Source organism: Lissotriton helveticus, chromosome 3_1, assembly GCF_964261635.1.
Source record: "Lissotriton helveticus chromosome 3_1, aLisHel1.1, whole genome shotgun sequence".
NCBI lineage: Eukaryota > Metazoa > Chordata > Amphibia > Caudata > Salamandridae > Lissotriton > Lissotriton helveticus.
This window is the reverse complement of record NC_136061.1, coordinates 483,031,612-483,046,743: the sequence shown is the minus strand read 5'-3', so window position 1 is coordinate 483,046,743 and position 15,132 is coordinate 483,031,612. Positions and strand designations below refer to the sequence as shown.

The 15,132-nt window shown below is 42.7% G+C and overlaps 1 protein-coding gene across 1 annotated transcript in view; it reads right to left on the bottom strand.

Annotated features, from left to right (window-relative positions):
• Nucleotides 1–15,132, bottom strand: part of COL3A1 (collagen type III alpha 1 chain) — a 127,314-nt gene that overhangs the window by 66,730 nt on the left and 45,452 nt on the right. The window contains exons 6-13 of the mRNA XM_078680358.1: nucleotides 14,515–14,568; nucleotides 12,676–12,729; nucleotides 10,667–10,720; nucleotides 3,432–3,485; nucleotides 2,863–2,916; nucleotides 1,759–1,812; nucleotides 1,340–1,384; nucleotides 920–973 (exon numbers count right to left, since the gene is read on the bottom strand). Of these exons, the coding sequence (XP_078536484.1) occupies nucleotides 920–973; nucleotides 1,340–1,384; nucleotides 1,759–1,812; nucleotides 2,863–2,916; nucleotides 3,432–3,485; nucleotides 10,667–10,720; nucleotides 12,676–12,729; nucleotides 14,515–14,568 (423 nt within the window). The remainder of the gene's footprint in view (nucleotides 1–919; nucleotides 974–1,339; nucleotides 1,385–1,758; nucleotides 1,813–2,862; nucleotides 2,917–3,431; nucleotides 3,486–10,666; nucleotides 10,721–12,675; nucleotides 12,730–14,514; nucleotides 14,569–15,132) is intronic.

Here is a 15,132-nt window from a genome sequence, read left to right as displayed (position 1 = left end):
ATTGGGCAAGACATTCAAAATATATGTTCTATGTTAAACATTTTAAATATATAAATATTTTTTTTCTAGACACAGGGGCGTTATTAAACTCAGTGTAAATTATGTTCACTAGCTAATATTTATGAAGTGACACATGGGGAGCTTCACCAATACAGAGCTCCAGTATACTTCACAAAAACAGATAGCAAACGCTTCTGATGCACAAAAACAAAAGCACTAGAAATCAAATTATAGGTACAAAGATTTAGGGGATGTTTCTAATTAACTGACAACTATCCACTAGAGTTATGTCTGGGTTTTTAAAAATGAGTCATAAGGTAGTAAATTGTCAGGTGTATATAAGGTGGAAATTCCAAATTCTAGGAGAGGCCACTAAATATCCACGGTGATAGCAGCACCGGCAAAGGTACGTGAAAAAGATAGCACACCAGGGGTGTAAAGATTATATCACAGAATCATGCAGAGTTTTGAAATAAGTGTTTTTGAGAACCCTTAAGGAATAAGTGCTTCAGTAGTGCCCATGCAATGCCTATATATCAATATGTTCATCAAGTAAATCATGGTTTAGTCAATTTAAATATATAAATGTATGTTTGTATGTTTGGGTCTGTAGATTTGTGTTAAGTACAGGAGTCAGAACATTCTATATTTTACTCCAGGGAGCAGCTATATGGTTGTGTATCCACATACCAGTTCAAAAAATTAACTTCATACAATATACCATGACATTTAGCATTTGCACTTGGGTTAATAAGTAGTAATTTTCAAATCATCTACATCTTTAATTGAGCCCAATGCTATTCAGCAATTAACAAAACATGAGGCTAAAGTGACTTATGTATTAAAGTATTTTATTGTACGTAGGTGATTTGTCGTGGAAACGTGCAGTTTATTGGAAACGTGCAGTTTATTGACTTACTGCAGGGCCAGGACCACCGGCACGTCCTCTTTCACCAGCTGGACCTCTTGGACCCTATAAAGCAGAGCAAAATTCAATTGTTAAAGATTGATATAGTACACTGTATCAATTCATGCACATTGACAGGCACACAAAATTACATCTTTGTATTTAAAAGTAGGAACTAGGCAAGCAGACTTCATTTTACCAGCGTCCAACTCAGCAAGAAGACATTTATGAATTTACTAGTAACAATCTCGAAAGAAAGTGACATCACTGTAATTCTCAAGACCCATGGGTACACAGTTAACATCTGTGGATTCCCGTCAAAATCATAATGGAACTGGCATCACAGCTTTTCCTAGCATCCATTTGTACAGCAAGTGACATCACTACGTTTTCCACCCTTTGCATTTCTGACAGGAAACATGCAGTAATTACCACTGAGCCAGGTAAGCCATTGTCTCCTGGATTGCCAGCTTCTCCCTGGGAAGGAAGGACACCATGTTAGACAAAAATTAATAAAGAAAATTGTACTATAGCCTAAAAATACAGCAATGCTACCTTCAACGCAAGTAAAATGTTTAGTGCAGGAGAAAAGTTAAAGAAAATGCTAGATGATGCATAGTACATAAATATATTTTGTATTTAAAATAGTTTAAGAATATGGCATGGTTACGCTGCAGTTCACAAATGTGCATTTTGTTTAACAACATCATTACTTCAGACTACCTTTTGAGAAGTAGCGATATTTTGTATTGCGGAAATCAATAACAATGACTGATAATAGTTAACAATTGTTCTACCAATACCGGTATACTCTATGACGGATTCTCAATAGAGCTACAAGAAGGTCTAACCTTAACGCCAGGAGCACCAGCGTCACCTTTGGCACCATCTCGTCCATCGAAGCCCTATGGGAACAAGCAGTGGGAATTAAACGTTGGTGTGTGATATATACACATGTATTTGTAAAAATCATACGTAGCAGTCTGAAACATAAAGTATGCATATCGGACTTATTAAACACTTTTAACAAGTTTCCACTTTGAATAATTCTAAAATAGATTACTTGACTCAAATAGCGACTAGACTCGATGTAGAATCTGCAATATGCAGCTGGCTTCAAAATCACAGACTCACAGGAATTCGATGTGTATTGGTCACATTTTCAGAAGGTGGCAATACTTGCTCATACAGTACAGTATAATTTCAAAGTATCCTTATTGCCCAGAAAGTGAAAAACAGAAATTCCCAACTATCTCGGTGCAAAATGTGCACGTTATACCTCCAGTACATAAAAGGTTGGGTGAACAAATGCCGGGCAAAATGTTTCGCGTTCTTGTGTCGACAACGTGGAAATGACAATGCAATAGATAAGCACAGCTCTGAAATACTAGGCAGCATCAGATTTCTTAATAATAGGAGTATACACCATCTCTTGACCCCAGGTTAAAGAGAAGAATACACCTAGGATGCTAACAAACACTCAAAGGTTCGTTTATGGAAGCAAGTGAATGGTCTATGAGTTTGAGTGCTTGCTTTAGATCAATGAGGAGAACGCTATGAAGCTCAGAGGTTTGTTACATTCAGTATAGAGTGTTGCAAATAATACATTTTAATGCTAGTAGAATATTTTGTCTCCACAGAGGTGAGCATATAAAGTTACAAATGTATATATTAGATTATGAGACCAATGTCCCACAAGGAATGAAAACGTATGCATAAATATGTCGTATTGAGCAAATGCTTCTGTTTGTCTGATCAGTAGCATCATGGCCCTAGGGTCTCTAATTTTTTCTTAGGACAACAGAGTGATAATGTTTTTCCTTCATATATTGAGATTACCTAAGTTAATGGCCTTCTTCCCTTCACCTTACAGTGCCATATGTATTTTGCAGGTTTTAAATAGGCGACAGTCAAAATTGGTAGTGCTTAAAAGATTCTTAAACATGGATACTTACTCGGTGACCTTTCATTCCAGGGAAACCGGCCATGCCAGGAGCACCTCTTGCCCCCTAAAAGTCAAGCAAATAAAATAAATGCAAGTATGGTTTAAAAAATGTTCCAGCATGTTTATAAGTTTTGTTCTATAGGATCTGAATATGTCTCTCTTCAGTTGGATGCTCAATAGGGCACTTTTAAAACGTTTTCTCACCAAGGCATGCATGGAGAATGTCTCTCCTCCAGTTTTGGGCAGCAATGAGCAGTTCTACCTCAACAAAGGCCAACAGAGCTACAATAAGATATTAGAAAGACAACATGCAATATATAGAGGAAGCGTCGAAGGAGTGGTTGAATCTGGGCAGTCAGTCCACAATAAATAAAGCTAGTCCTAAAATCTTTAATGATATGTGAGATAATTAGCTCCGGTAAATGAAGGCATGCAAATGCATGAGATGAATAACTATTTTCTACTGACGATTGACTTCCAAGAAATTATTCTGCTACAACTAATCCATATAATGAAAAAATAATAATAGTGAATGGATAAATGGTCTATAGTTAAAGCAATATTGGCCATAAGCCTTACCGCTGCACCAGGTAATCCACGCTCACCAGGTCTTCCAGATCTTCCATTTTCACCCTTTTTAAAGAAGAAGGCATGTATAACTTTTTTTTAGACTTAGGTAGGGGCAAATGCATATTTCCATAGGAACACTGAGTTACATGTTATTGTAATACCAGAGAAATATAGAAGAAAGTGTTTCACCTTAAAATGAGGCAAAAGGATAGATGTATAACTTTAATTTCAACAAATATGAAAATGCTTCTAATATAGTATTGAGACTTTAAAGATCACATGTGTGGAATTTTTTCAATTCTAAAAGATTTGTATCCCAACTTTTATAGAGAAAGAGAAAGTTTGAATATCATTTGTAGATGCTGTATAGGAAAATTGTTACATTGTGATACAAGGATCGATTGCCCTGATGTATGAAGGGAAAAGTTTATTTCTTTATGTGAGAGAAAGGAAATGGTGAATTGCTTCCAATCTAGTTAGAATCTACATATATATCACATTTCTTTGCATCCTGAAGGTCCTTTTATTGGGGCCCCTCATTTGCTTGGGAAACCACCCCTGCTCTCTTGGACTTGACCGGTAAAGGTGCAGATTCTGAAACTCTCCTCAGATGGGGTAAAGATATATGTTCTCTTTTTGCTTCACTCTCATTTACTACTTGCTTCCCTCCCCACTGATCATCCTGCACCCTCTTCATAGTAGATTCTTACTTTACTCACCCTCCATAAATACACAGCTCCCTATCCCTTCACTAATGTTGACTCACCACCTAGCCCATGATTGTGGGTCTTCCTGCCAAACCTGTCATTGGTCCCATGATCACTATAAGTCTCTTTGGAGTACTTCTCTCATCTTCATCATTTTCTGCCTCCTCTATTCACACCCCCTTTCTATTGCTTCCTCTTCCCCAGTCTCCCACCGACAAGCTGAACTGGTAAATCAAAAACTATTACTAATAACAAACAAAAGGAAGTCATTGTTTTTGCACAAGTCCACCACCAAGGCCTATTTAAACATATTCATTGAGATTTCTAAGCATAGGCCTATGTATTTCACTGATCAACAAAATAGATTTATGATGAACAGACTGTTCTTTACTTCTGACCCTCTTGAAGTGGTTTAGCGTGTATATGTTAGAAAAAAGGGTCTAGAGCTGCCCATTCTTTCCACTAATTCCTTTTCATTTACTTTATGGAATCCACGCGGTTTGGATACAATATAGCATTTTAGCCAGCTGTAGTGGGCTATACCGGCCTTAAAACACCCTCTCTAGCATTAAAGGCCCGAGCCGAAGGCGAGGGTCTTTAACAAGGGAGTTGGCCGTTAATGGCCGGTATAGCCCAGACAAGGCGGGCTATCAGAACATTCCGCCACTAGAGGGCAGAATGTTCTAACAAATAAATCAAAAGCATCAGTGAGCCCAAAGGGATTCAAATCACTTCAGCTCCATTAGGCCTTTGTTCACAGCAACAGCAGTGAATCACAAACATTCGAATGTTGGAGATTCTTAAACATGTATACTTACTCCAGGCTTTTATCAGCCATTAGAAGCCCTGAGCACTCCATTGTGATCAACTGAGCTTCCAACAATTGAATTTTCTAAAGTCTGTTAATAATCTGCAGCACAAATTAAGTAATGCTTGTCCCCCACCCACCTCGCCGGACACACACTCGACGCCGTCTTCTCATCCAGCAAAGACATCGCCTTCAGCCACGCCACAGGACTCCACTGGACGGACCACAGCTGCGTCCACTTCACCTTCAGAAGAACGACGATCCACCACCACCAGCAACAGGTTGCCCGAAGAAGCTGGAACAAGATCACAGCCGACCAGCTCGCCGCTTCCCTGAGTCAGCACCCTCCCGCCAGCTCAGCGAACCCCAGCCAGGCCGCCGACAACCTCACGAAGTGGATCAGCAACTGCGCGGACGAACTCGCCCCTTTGAGGACCCCGCCCAGCAGACCCGGCAGCAAGAAAGCCCCATGGTTCACCGACGAACTCAAGAGCTCCAAGAAGACTGCCGAGCCCTCGAGAAAGTCTGGAGAAGGGAACCAACACCGGACAACATGACCACCCTCAAGCTTGCCACCCGGAAGCACCACCAACTGATCCGCGCCACCAAGAGAACTACATTCAAGGACCGGCTGGACAACAACGCACACAACTGCAAGGAACTCTTCAACATCGTGAAAGAGCTCTCCAACCCCAGCGCCGGAAACAACGACATCACCCCATCGCAAGACCTCTGCAACTCCCTCGCCTCCTACTTCCACAACAAGATCACGGACATTCACAACAGCTTCAGCATTCAACCATCGCACACAACGACCGCAGCAACGCCGCCCACCACCACCCTCCGCGCCTGGACTCCGATCAGCACCGATGACACCGTCCGCATGATGAACTCCATCCACTCCGGATCTCCGACCGACCCCTGCCCTCACCACGTCTTCAACAAGGCCGACGCTGTCATCGCAACCCACCTGAGGGACATCATCAACACCTCCTTCGACACCGCCACCTTCCCGGAGGGCTGGAAGCACGCCGAGCTCAGCGCTCTACTAAAGAAACCTACTGCGGACCCCACCGAACTCAAGAATTACCGCCCTATCTCGCTCCTCCCGTTTCCAGCCAAAGTCATCGAGAAGACCGTCAACAAACAGCTGGCCGCCTTCCTCGAGACGAATGGATCCCTCGACCCCTCACAGTCTGGCTTCCGAGCCAACCACAGCACCGAGACCGCCCTCATCGCTGCCACCGATGACATCCGAGCCCTGATGGACAACGGAGAAACAGCGGCCCTCATCCTCCTAGACCTCTCCGCGGCTTTCGACACTGTCTGCCACCGCACCCTAGTGCAGCGCCTCAGCAACGTCGGAATTCAGGAGAAGGCACTGGAATGGATCGTCTCCTTCCTCGACGGAAGAACACAGAGAGTCCGTCTACCACCGTACAAGTCAGAGGCCACCGGAGTCATCTGCGGCGTCCCTCAAGGATCCTCCCTGAGCCCCACCCTCTTCAACGTCTACATGAGCCCCCTCGCGACCATCGCACGCCAACACAACCTGAACATCATCTCCTACGCCGATGACACCCAGCTGATCCTCTCCCTGACCAACGACCCCGCCGCTGCCAGAGCCAACCTTCACGAAGGGATGAAAGATGTAGCCGAGTGGATGAGGACCAGCCGCCTGAAACTGAACTCAGACAAGACGGAAGTCCTCATCCTGGGTTCCTTGCCCTCTGCCTGGGACGACTCCTGGTGGCCCCCCGCCCTGGGCACCGCACCCACACCGACAGACCACGCACGCAACCTGGGCTTCATCCTGGACTCCTCCCTCTCCATGACCAGACAAGTCAACGCCATCTCCTCGTCGTGCTTCAACATCCTGCGCATGCTACGAAAGATCTTCCGGTGGATCCCCACCGAAACCAGGAAGACGGTCACCCAGGCCCTCATCACCAGCCGACTGGACTACGGCAACGCCCTCTACGCCGGAACCACCGCCAAGCTCCAGAAGAGACTCCAGCGGATCCAGAATGCCTCAGCCAGACTCATCCTCGACATCCCCCGACGCAGCCACATCTCCGGACATCTGAGAGACCTGCACTGGCTCCCCGTCAACAAGAGAATCACCTTCCGTCTCCTCACCCACGCACACAAAGCCCTGCACGATCAAGGCCCGAGCTACCTCAACAACCGCATCAACTTCTACGGTCCCAAGCGCCACCTCCGATCAGCCAGTCACGCCCTCGCCGCCGTCCCCCGCATCCGAAGAACGACAACAGGAGGAAGGTCCTTCTCCTACCTGGCCGCCAAGACCTGGAACTCCCTCCCTCCCGACCTGCGCCTGACCCAAGACCACCTCTCCTTCAGGAAGAAGCTCAAGACATGGCTGTTCGAGCAGTAGCAGCACCCCCCCCCCCCCCAAGCGCCTTGAGACCCTCCGGGTGACTAGTGCGCTCTATAAATGTCCTTGATTGATTGATTGATTGATTGATTGATTGATATTTATAAGGATGAATTAAGCTTATGGTCAAACAACCAACATGTGCATGAGTTGGGCAAACACAATAAAATTGAACTGCACTATGGAAACAAGTTGAGTGCAAGTACAATAGATGATAGATAAATGAAAAGGCAAGAGGAATACTTACTACTAGAATCCATGAGTACCCGAACAAGTTTCAACATAAATCAATAACAGCAGAAGCCAGAACAGAAACAAGAGCAATCCTTTCTACTTAAAGGAAAATGCTACTTACCAGTATGCATCTGTTCTTGGCATGTACGGCTGCAGAACCACACACTATAGCATTAGATCCCCATCTGGTGGTGGGCCCGGATGATTACACTTTGTTGTTGTCTTGGAAGAGTCCAGATAAAGATGACCATGTGTTGTGTCTCTAAATAAGATAATACTGGAACAGATACAGGTAGCCGGGGAGGCGGCTGGGCGTGTGTGGTTCTACAGCCCTACATGCCCTTGCGATTGTTGTTGCCTCTGCCTCTGCCTTTATTGTTGTTTCCTCTATACCCTCCTCTATAATATCCCTTACTGGGTGAGGTTTGGTTGGGCGCTTTGTAAGAAGAGGAGGTGTTATCAGTTTGGAAACCTTTATAGGCACCCCTATATGAGGAGCGACGAAAGGAAGGTCTATGGGCTTGCGTTTGTAAAGCTCCCATTGATTTTGCCAGATCTGTATCTTTCTTCAGATTTTCTAGTGCACTGTCCACTGCTGGACCGAAAAGATGTTGTTGGTCGAATGGTTGGTTTAAGATACTAGCTTGTACTTCTGGTTTGAACCCAGAGATGCGTAACCATGCATGTCTGGGCAACAGTACCCCTGTATTTACTGCTCTAGATGCTGTGTCTGCAGTGTCTAGTGCGCATCTTATGGAAGTATTTGTTATAACCTTGCCTTCTTGTATTAGATCAGAAGCCCTAGTCTTATATTGTTCTGACAAGTGTTGCATGAGTGACTCTAACTCATTTTAATGAGCTCTGTCATATCTCGCTAACCGGACTTGAGTGTTAGCAATCCTCCATATGTTGGCTGCTTGTGAGATGGTATGTTTTCCTGACGCATCTAAAAGCTTAGACTCTTTGTCGGGGGTGGAGCATCCCCTGTTGTCTGCGATTTAGCTCTCTTTCTCGCATTTGAAACTACCAGAGAGTCTAGTGGCAACTGTCCTTTAATATATGCTGGATCAGTTGGAGCCGCTTTGTACTTCTTTTCTAGTCTGGGGTTAATTACCCTGGCTCTGACTGGGTCTTTAAATATTTCTGGTTCGTGTCTAACCACTCCATTAAGTATTGGCAGTGTGGTTGTAGTTTTATGCGACGTTAACAGTGTGTCCATTAGAAAGTCTTCTTCTACTGGATCTGTATGTAAATCTACTCCATGAAAAGTGGCTGCTCTATGAATGAGCTGCGTGAACCCAATGGTGTCATCTGGGGGAGATGGCCTAGACGGGTATGCCTCGTCTTGTGGTAGATCTGGTGCATCTGGTGCATTATAATCTTCCCATGGATCACTTGATGGCCCAGCCATATCATCTGGGTCATTAATATCATCCATTTGATGCTCACTCTCTACCTCTTGTGAGTAGGTATCCCCATAATCTTCATCTTGTGGTATAAGGCTATGTGTACTAGCTGGTGAATGTACAGGAGAGATCTCTACTGGCATTTCTACTTCTGGTGAAGGAATTCTTATAGGGGAAGTTTGAACATGCTTTTTCAGAGGAACTGGCGGCTGTTTAGGATAGTCCATTTTCCTCTTTGAGGCACTGTGTATACATATCCAGTCTTTGGATGGATTTTAAAAGACTTTTGCCTTGCATCAGGTTGGAAAAGCTCTTCTATTGGCAAATCCTTTTTCGGTGCCGATTTATCTTATTTGGGGCCAAAAAGTTTAGGCTTTGCAGTTTCTATTGTCTTTGGAACGTTTTTTGGTTTCGGTTCTGTAGATTTTCCTTGTCTTTTCTATGGATCTGTGTTTTTTGGCTCCGAAGCATGTGCTCCCGGATGTTTAGATTCACCTGCCCTTGGAGCCGAAGTATGTTTCGGTATCGGAACTGTCTTCGGGTCCACTTTTTTCAGAACCAGGGTCGTTTTCAGTTCGGTAACTTTGGGAACCACTTTGGGCATCGAACTAGGTTTCGGCCCGCCTGTTTTCGGTACCGATGGAAGTTTCGGTGCCGGTGTTGACTTTGGCTTAAGAACCTTCTGCTTTTCGGGACCGACAGACTGACTCGAGCCTGAGTCGACTGGAGGCTTTTTAGTACTCTTTGCTGCCGAGCCTGAAGGCGGGGCTTCGGAAGGTTTTGGTCGTGTGCACCTGGATCCGAAGGTAGAGGTGGAACCGAAGCCTGTCCCGGTATGGTGGGGTGAACAGGGTCGACGCTCTTACTCACGACCTGTTGACCAGCTGCAAGAAGATCGTCATCTTCGGCTCGATCCTCGTCTCCGGAAGCTGAATCCTCTGCTTCAGAAGCGACGTCTTCTTGCTGTTCTTCGGCGTCTACCTCGATCGGCGCCTCGTCGATGATGAGGTCTGGTGTCGACAACGATGACTGCTCCATGGCTCTTCGAGCTTGATGGTCCCTGATTGTTTTCTTGGACCGGAATGAAGCGCAGGCCTCACAGTCTCGACTCTCGTGCTCTCGAGACAAGCACAGGTTGCAAACCTCATGAAGGTCAGTGTGGGGAAATTTGTGGCCACAGTGAGGGCACTTCTTGAAGGGTGTTCTTTCCATGAGCCAAAGGCCCAATGGCGCAGTTGGGCCCGACTGCCCTGACAAACGCTGGATTCGAGAAGTATAGCCTTTCTCCAACGCGGGTAACTGGAATCTCGGCGTCGATGTTGTAGATTGATTTATGTATTTGAAAAGAGATCGGTAATGGGACCAAAAGATGAACACATCCAAGCCCCATGGCGGAAAAAAACAATCTAAGGATGGAGTCGATGCTCATGCACACTACGACCTAAGGGAGGAGTCATCCAACAGACAAAGACTCTTCCAAGACACTAACAAAGTGTAATCATGCGGGCCCACCACCAGATAGTGATCTAATGCTACAATGTGTGGTCTGCAGCCCATATGCCTCGAACATTATGTTTATTAACCAACACTCTTTGTACCCACGGAATGAAAGTTGTTTTCTGTCATTTTATCTATTTTTCACAAAGAATTTGAACCCATCCAAATCAAAATTATCCCCATCAAGCACTTACGTCTTTTCCAGCTTGACCAGGGGGGCCTGCATGTCCAGCTGGACCAGGAGGACCCTGAAATAATAAAAATAGAGTTACACTTTTTGTTTGTCACCTAAATAGGTTTTAAGAACGTTGCAGTTATCACACAAAAATACATATCTTGTAATTTCTAAGCTTCACCATCCACCCATTTACTCGTGTATGTATGTGTAATATTTACTGATTATATATCAATAGGTTATGCTGGTGATAGGAGTACACACAGCTAGGCAAGGGCACAAGGACCCTTTAGACAGATTCCAACTAGAATTAAACTATACCTTTTTATCAAACATTTCTAAATCAGTTTGGTATAATATGAGCGATAAGATGTTACAAGGCCGTTGGGGCTAGCGATGAATATGGGCTTTCATCAATTCTTTTTATGAGGAAATACACAATTTAGAGTTCACATTAAGTGATAGACTTCAAAGACTGTGTTGGTAGGTATGTGGCAGAGGTCTACAAAGGTAAGGTGGGAAAGTGCCATTAACACTGTAATTGATAGGTTGCGAAAGCAGATATCAACTCCAATCATGTAGCCAGTTATTTACCAACTCATGCTGTCTCTCAGTCCATGACTATCTCCCAATGTCCAAACAAACATACAATGGCCACTCATTCTCTCTCTTATAACATAATTAATCCACCCTCTAATTGCCATGAGGTGTAGAACACAAAATTGTATTTAACAACTATAATGGCTCCAATATCATATGATGTACAAACTAGGTACATATCTCTTTGTAATGGGGAGTATGCAGCAACTCTCTCCTTTGTAAATCGTCTGTCACATCGACTACTCACACTGTGGTGGTAGGTGTGCATTTAGGTAGACATCGTTTATGGTGTGAGGTAAAAAGTGTGGAAGCTGGGGGCACAAGTGTGCCATAGAAAATCTGTAACATGTTATATATATAGAGGTGTGGCGCCGCGGCCAGGGCGACTGACTCCGGAATTTGGGGATCACGGTTCGATCCCCGGCACCGGCGGCAGATTAGTCCAGCACCATGTGACTCTGGGCAATAGCTTGCTTAATCTTCCCGACGGCCCCCAGCGCCTAGAGACCCTAACGGGTGATTGTGCGCTTTACAAATGTGGATATTATTATTATACTGTTGGCACTTTTTTTTTTTTATCCTTTTGTAAAACCATGGGGAAGGCTGTCTGCACACAATCCTAGAGGTGTTTTCACTGGCATCAAGCTGACAAGAAACACATTTGTTTAGATTTCTCAGTTGGCAGGCTTTAGAGCTCCCAGCTCTAAAGCCTGCTCAGATGCGCCAGAGAAGTTAGGATTATGATAGGATAAAATGGTCTAAAGAGCACTACTGAAAATGGAACAAATGTTGGCCTTCTACTGAAACGCAACACTCTTTTAGGTCTATTATAATAACTGAAGGCAAGTTCTCTGTTCCAAATAATTGGGTATTTGCTGTTTGCATGCGTCATAATGCCTTGTTTACAGTATCTTATGTAGCTTCAGTCTGCCACTAAAGTTCAAGCAGGCATCAGTCTGAAATATATTGCAAAATAAAGAATCAGCCATTCAAAGTATGGTTGCAACCTGTTAGTAGAAACCCCATAACATCATTGACCTTGTTTATAGGCCATCTGTCTACGCAAACAATCCACATCCTTGATGGGTGGAACTTCCCTGTAGAGCTCTAGAGCAGGTAATGGGGTTGCTTAATCCTTTACTATTTAAATGATATTACTCACCCTCTAAAAACTGACAGCTTGGCTGCTTGACTAGAGCTTTTCATTTGTACATATTAACCTGTACATTTTACTACCGTTAAACTAAACGAGTATAGCAATGCTTTGAATCTGGGTAAGCAACCCTTATGATCCCCAAGCTATTACTTGGTATAGTCATAAAACAGTTATTCATATTGTTTTATAAAAATAAAAGAAACTCCTGTTAAAAAGTGTGCTTATTCTACTGACAAGCAGTACATGTTAGTTATTGGTAGGTTCAAACTTACCGCAGGTCCGGCTTGTCCAGGCTCGCCAGGGGGACCTTGGTAACCATGAGGGCCCTAATTTGAAAGAGAAAAATACATTAGATTCCTGCAGAAATAAAACGTTTTCTAGTGGCAATCTGCAACGTACAAAATACCCAAAGTGACTTACAAATTAGTAGAAGTCTATTTCTCCTGATACTGGGGCCTACAAATATTCTTTAACCTCTCATATGTATCACACCATTCTTCTTGATATGGCACCTTTCGCGTTATTAAGATTAATGGACATACTAAATGACTGCTGAAAGATGCCAACCATCAAGCATCATCGCTGAGAAACTATAAATATTTATTATTAAATGGCTAACTACCTGTATTTAGATTCCTGTCTGACAAACATTTCCCTTGGGTTGCACTATGTGGGAGGAGGCGTTTTATGGTCTATTGGTGATTCCAACTGTGAAGAATATTAATGACTAATAGAGATTTCTCTCCTATATATTATGAATATAACACTTTTGTTTCTGTTTATAGAAGCCCAGCTTGGCTCCCCGCACTGAACATTTAGCAAAGCGTGGCTTTGAAGTTGAGCCGTTGGTCTTCAACAAATTAACAACATTAAGCTAAATCAGTACACGCCTGTCCTTTAAACGTTTTTGCTTTTTTACTATGTGACCCCTAGTACTATGAAGGCATGTCTTCATCCCTACGTGCTAACAAAAAGGTTGATGTTGTTTTTTGTGGGATTTGTTTAGGATCTGTAAAAAAAACGGAATTTTGGAAGTTGCACAAGACTGGTGCCATTATATTATAATTTAAAAAGCACTTCAGAGTGGGGTTTTGATTGTAATTGAACTTAATAATCTTATATTTGAATACAAAAAGGTGCGTAGTAATGGATATTTGGGACTGAGTTTGAGGCACTTAGCTGGATTATCGTGGCATTCTCCTGAATACGGCTGTGCAAAGGATGCTCATGAAATTCTGGTTCGGACATGTTGAATATAAGTCATGCTGCAACAGTGACATATTTGGAGATGGTATGTAAAGATGAGTTTCTACTTTGAACATGACACACTATCAATTTATGTGCCCAGAATATCCGATTGAGCTTCTTTCATTGCGGTAAACTAATTAGAGGAATATAATGGAACAGGTTCATTTAGGTGTTGCTTAATTAACACGTGTGTATAAAGAGCTGTTGGAATGTGGTTAATTCTGTAGAGTAATTCACATTTGCTCATGGGATAAAGCTTTAATAATTGGGCCAGCGGGTTATAAAAAATATACCTGCATTTATTAAAATAAGTACTATTTAATTTGCACTAATGGCAATGTAGAATTTGAATGTGAAACTCTATAATGCAATTCATTTTTGTTACAAATGACTGCAATGGGCACAGTGCTTACTTTGTTTCTGAATTTTTGTTCGAAATGATTCTAAAGTAGAAAGTATGGAAAGTCTCCACAGAACCATGCAACATAATTAAGTTTAAACCATAGAATTCTTAACATTGGCAATATAGGTCTTGCAATCAGCTTGTTACAAGAGTGTTTTTTGTTAGAAAGTCTACTTGGAAACTAGTGTGTATATTTTTGCTGTCATAAATTGACAAAATATAAGATCCTGACTGTTCAACCTCATTAAGCACTTTACTGGTGTCTCACATGAATACACTCCCTGCTACAAAACTGTAAATACTATTGGGGTGCTCTGTGTAACCTAATACAAAATAGAATTATATGATCGGTGAATAAGTGAAGTTGTTACTCTAATGAATTAGATTAAAAAAAAAACAAGAGTAGTAAATGCATGAAAGTAATGGTATAATAAAATTCGTTTTCAAAACATTGACTTACTGGTTGACCAACTTGACCAGATGGACCTGGAGGTCCGGGGGGTCCTGGAGCACCCTAAAATACAAATGCAGAATATAAATTATCAAATTATCAAATGAATATAAGAATATATTCTTTGTGAGTTCTAAAAATATACATATAAACAAATATTGAGAAAGCCAAATGTCTGGGAATGGATGTCAGTCTTTTGGCTTTGCCAATGCTACTTTGTTTCATTATTGGTTTTGTTTTTGTAAAACTATTGTCGGAGGAGCTGTTGACCATTACCATCATAAGCAAATTGCCGATAAGATACAAGCTGATTGTAAGTATGCAGTAAAAACTGAAAAATGACCCCCACCCTATAGGAGACAACTCACATGGTGTTTAGGTCATTCGTTTTTGTATTTGCAAATGAACATACCACTTTGGGATTTTTTCTCAAAAATACAGAGGCACTTTAAAAGTGTGATGGATGGTAACATCACTTTGATAGAAGCACCCAGTAAAGTTTTAACACGTTGAAAAAAAACACCATGGTGGCTTTTCTGACATTATTAGATGTCCTCAGGCCAGCGAACATCTCTAAATTTGGAGTATGGTTACTCTGTCAGGGCGATAGAGTGTTTTTCATCCATC